Here is a 4,139-nt window from a genome sequence, read left to right on the forward strand (position 1 = left end):
TTCATTTAGATACGGTATTCGTTATTTCAGATCATTCGTAACTTTGGATAAATTTGTATTCGTTATGTTCACTAACAGCCAAATTTTAAAGTTAGTTATTATTTCAGATTTTCAAATTTTCAAATTTCTAATTTACGAATTTACGAATATTCGAATTTATGAATATTCTGAAAAATTCGTTAAATGGGTTTTCGTTAATTGGGTAAACGAATTTGTCGAAATTCGTAAAAAAATTTATTCGGAACGAAACGAATTGCACATGTCTAGTTTCAGCCAATGAGTCATTGCTGAGACCTGTTGACCAATGACAGCCCCAGAGCCCTGTGTTGACAAATAACACAGGGCTCTGTACAGGGAGAGGGAACAAACAATAAATAAAAAAATAATAAAAAGCAGCACATAATACACACATTGCACATAGGTAATATTATGAAGATTTTTTTTTATTATTGTATATATGTTTTATAGCGGTAAAAATTATATATATTTTTTTAAATTTTCGCTCTTTTTTCATTTATATAATAAAAAATAGAAAAACCCAGTGATGATCAAGTACCACCAAAAGAAACCTCTATGTGTGTGAAAAAAATTATATAAATAAAATATATGTACAGCATTGCATGACAGATCAATTGCCAGCTAAAGTAACGCAGTGATACATAGCAAAAAAAATGGCCTGGCCGTGAAGGGGTAAAACCTTCCAGCGGTCAAGTAGCTATACACCAACATACAGCATATCTTCCTTATATGTTAAACATTCCTAGTAGTGAATAATTAAAAAAAACATGGATAAATGCAAAATTGTCCATCAGTCTCTGTGGGCTTCTTTCAAATCCACCACCAGTTACTGTAAACCAAAAATATATATCAATGCAAAGTTTTTAAATACTCATCCTATGTGCTGGAAAATAATAATTGATCCACGATAACACTTAATAACACCAAAACTATTTTTTTAAAATTATTATCTCATGTGCTGGAAAATTATTGTTAATCTGGGATCATCACGTGTGCTGTTAAGATATTTGCTGATCAGCAATATCACTTCTGAGACTGGACAGTTTTTGCATATATTCATATGTATTTTGATCATTGACTACTTGGAATTTTTAACATATAAGGATAATATATTTTGGTGTATAAAATTGGTAGCTCTGCAACTATATTTGTATACATGCAAAAGAATAACAGGGCATATTTAAGCATTTTGAATAACTAAACATTCATTTAAATTAATTCCTTTTCATTTTCAATATATAACCAATCATCAACATTTGGCATCTTAAAAAATAAAGATAATAAAACTCTGTAAACACCATTATCACCATCCAAAGTTCAACTAGTGCTTGAGCTGGCCATGGCCCAAATGTGTTGGGAAGGTTGGGCCTCTTACGGTGGGTTGGGTGTGTTGGACTTAATTTCCTTGAAAATGATTATCACAATGCACCCTGGTAGAGCAAAAAATGTCTACAGCCAACGTTTGGACATAGATGTTGAGTGCCACGTTGATGTTGACTATCTAGGATCTCCCCATTTTTTTCTGCTTGTTTGTAATTTTAATTCAAACAGTGATAATTAAAAAAAAAAAAAAAATCACAGCTTTTTCACCATCCATTACACAGCCAATGTTCTTCACCTTTGCATCAGAAATAAAGTTAGTACCAGCAGCAGGGATGCAATCAAAACAGACATAGATGAAGCGGAAGGAGGGATTCCATTCGTCTGGATCCAGTCATAATAATGAGGGACATAGGTGTAAACTCCAGGCCGGTTAGGTGTGGCACATCCCTCTCCCCAGCTGACGATTCCAGCTTGGTACCAGAGACCACCAACTTGACAGACTAGAGGACCTCCAGAGTCTCCCTGCAAAAGAAAAATGAAAATCATCAGCTGGTTTGATATTAAAATGAACACAACTGGAGCTAGACCATTGAGAGGGTTTTCTTCGTATTAGGTTTTCCTTGAATGACAACTCAACATCAAGATTTATTGATTAACATGTTTGGAGAGGACTAATGGGAGGAGGTACTAAACACAATACAGCTGTGCTCTCTCAACACGGGGGAACGTTTATCCCAGCTCTTTATAGTCATGCGAGTGCATTTTACACCTGCTAGACTGTATAGAATGGGACGATGGGAGAACGCAGATTGTCCTCGCTGCACAGGGAACCATGGGGACTTGATCCACCTACTGTGGTGATGCCCAAAATTACACCTCTACTATCAGGGCGTTATAATGACCATTAACCGAGCATTTCAGGTAAAGGTCCCCTTAGACCCCAAACAATGCATTCCAGGCATATTGGATGAACACATCGCAGAAGAAAACCCCAAACAGGTCTATTACAAGGGCTCTATTCCAAGCCCGCAAACTAATTCTCAGGCACTGGAAGGCGACAGAGAATGGGTGAGCCAAATGGGGGTAACACTACGTTTAGAAAAATACATTTTCCAACACAGAGGACACCTGGGAAAATTTGATCTGGTATGGCCCCCTTGGCTGAATACACCTGGCCTGGCCCCAGTAGACCTTTTAATAGACAGACTCCTCAGTTAAAGGCAACAGCACAGTAATGTGGAATGGGGGGGGGGGCATGAGAGGGGGAAGCCATAGCAAAAGCACTGATGGCAGGAAACGGAGTGGAAAGGGTTGGTGAGAGGTTGAATGTGATATATTCATAAGATATGCTGAACCTGTAAGAAACGTAATTCTATGTTCACAAGACTGTACTTTGAAAAGTTTGTGTACTTTACTTCAGATTTGGCTGCTGAATGACCAGGCTATTTTTTGCGTTTCGGCACTGCATCGCGGTAACTGACAATTGCATGGTCGACAATTGCGGACGACGCTGTACCCAAACAAAATTGACGTCCTTTTTTTCCCACAAATGGAGCTTTCTTTTGGTGGCATTTGATCGCCTCTGAGGTTTTTTTTTTTTTTTTTGCACTATAAACAAAAAAAAGAGTGACAATTTTGAAAAAAAACACAATATTTTGTGCAGTGGGTGCACCGACGGAACAAATTACTATCGGAAAAAAACGCTCGTCTGTATGCTTTTCTGACGAGATTAGCAGAAGGAGCCCAAAGGGTGGCGCACTGGCAATTGAACTTCCTTTTTCTAGTGCCATCATACGCGTTGTACGTCACTGCATTCTTGGCGGACGGAATTTGGTGTGACCGTGTGTGTGCAAGACAGCTTGAGTAGGAATTCCGTCAGACAAACCTTTATGCCGCGTACACACGGTCGGACTTTTCGTCTACAAAAGTCCAACGGACGCTGACGGACTAAAGCTGGCTGGTAATCCGATCGTGTGTGGGCTTCTCCGGACTTTCAACGGACTTTTTTAGCCTCAAATCCGACGGACTTTAGATTTGAAGCATGCTTCAAATCTTTACGTCGTAAGTACGACGGACCCCGAAGTCCGCTCGTCTGTATGCTAGTCCGACGGACAAAAAAACGACGCATGCTCATAAGCAAAAACTAAACGGAAGCACTCGGTCTAGTAAAACTAGTGTTCGTATTGTAGGTAGCACATTCATCACGCTGCAAAATCTGTGATCGTTGAATGCAGCGCATTTTATTTCTTCTTTACGAAGGCTCTATAAAGAACGAAGGTGTTTTGCTGTTCATAATCAGAGTTCTCCCAAACTGATTTCTGGATTCTTTTTCTCTTTGATCTCATGAATGATATAGTATGCATTTTAAAAACAATGTTTCCATACTAATAATACTTTTTCCCCTTTTTTTTTTTTTTTTAGGTTTGTAAAGTTACCACAAAGAACCCATTATTCTGTTTTTTTTTTTTTTATAGTGATTATTTTTTAGTTTTTAGATAAAGTTAACCCAAAGCACCGTTTTTGGTTACGTAAATTTTTGGATTTTCAAGACTTACCACTTGAACATTATTAACATTAGTAATGTATTTTTGGTGTGTTTTTTTTCTAACTCAATGAGATTGTTGTCCCTTGTTAATTTAACATTGTGTGTAAAATCAATGATTTCAAAGAAAAAACATAAAAAGTCCTTTTGCTAAACTCAAAAAATGATCCATTTATTCATGGTCAAAATAAAATAAAGAGGAAGTCAACGCTGGAAAAAGTCGGTGTACCAGAAAATTGGGATCTTGCGGAGTCCA

General features: G+C 37.5%; 1 protein-coding gene across 1 annotated transcript in view; it reads right to left on the bottom strand.

Moving 5' to 3' along the window:
* Window positions 1-422: 422 nt before the first annotated feature.
* The window catches only part of LOC141148257 (serine protease 27-like), a 65,858-nt gene continuing 62,141 nt past the window's right edge, over window positions 423-4,139 (bottom strand). Inside the window, exon 5 of the mRNA XM_073635524.1 lies at window positions 423-1,863. Within this exon, the coding sequence (XP_073491625.1) occupies window positions 1,633-1,863 (231 nt within the window). The 3' untranslated portion in view covers window positions 423-1,632. The remainder of the gene's footprint in view (window positions 1,864-4,139) is intronic.

This window comes from Aquarana catesbeiana, linkage group LG06 (assembly GCF_042186555.1).
Source record: "Aquarana catesbeiana isolate 2022-GZ linkage group LG06, ASM4218655v1, whole genome shotgun sequence".
Classification (NCBI taxonomy): Eukaryota; Metazoa; Chordata; class Amphibia; order Anura; family Ranidae; genus Aquarana; species Aquarana catesbeiana.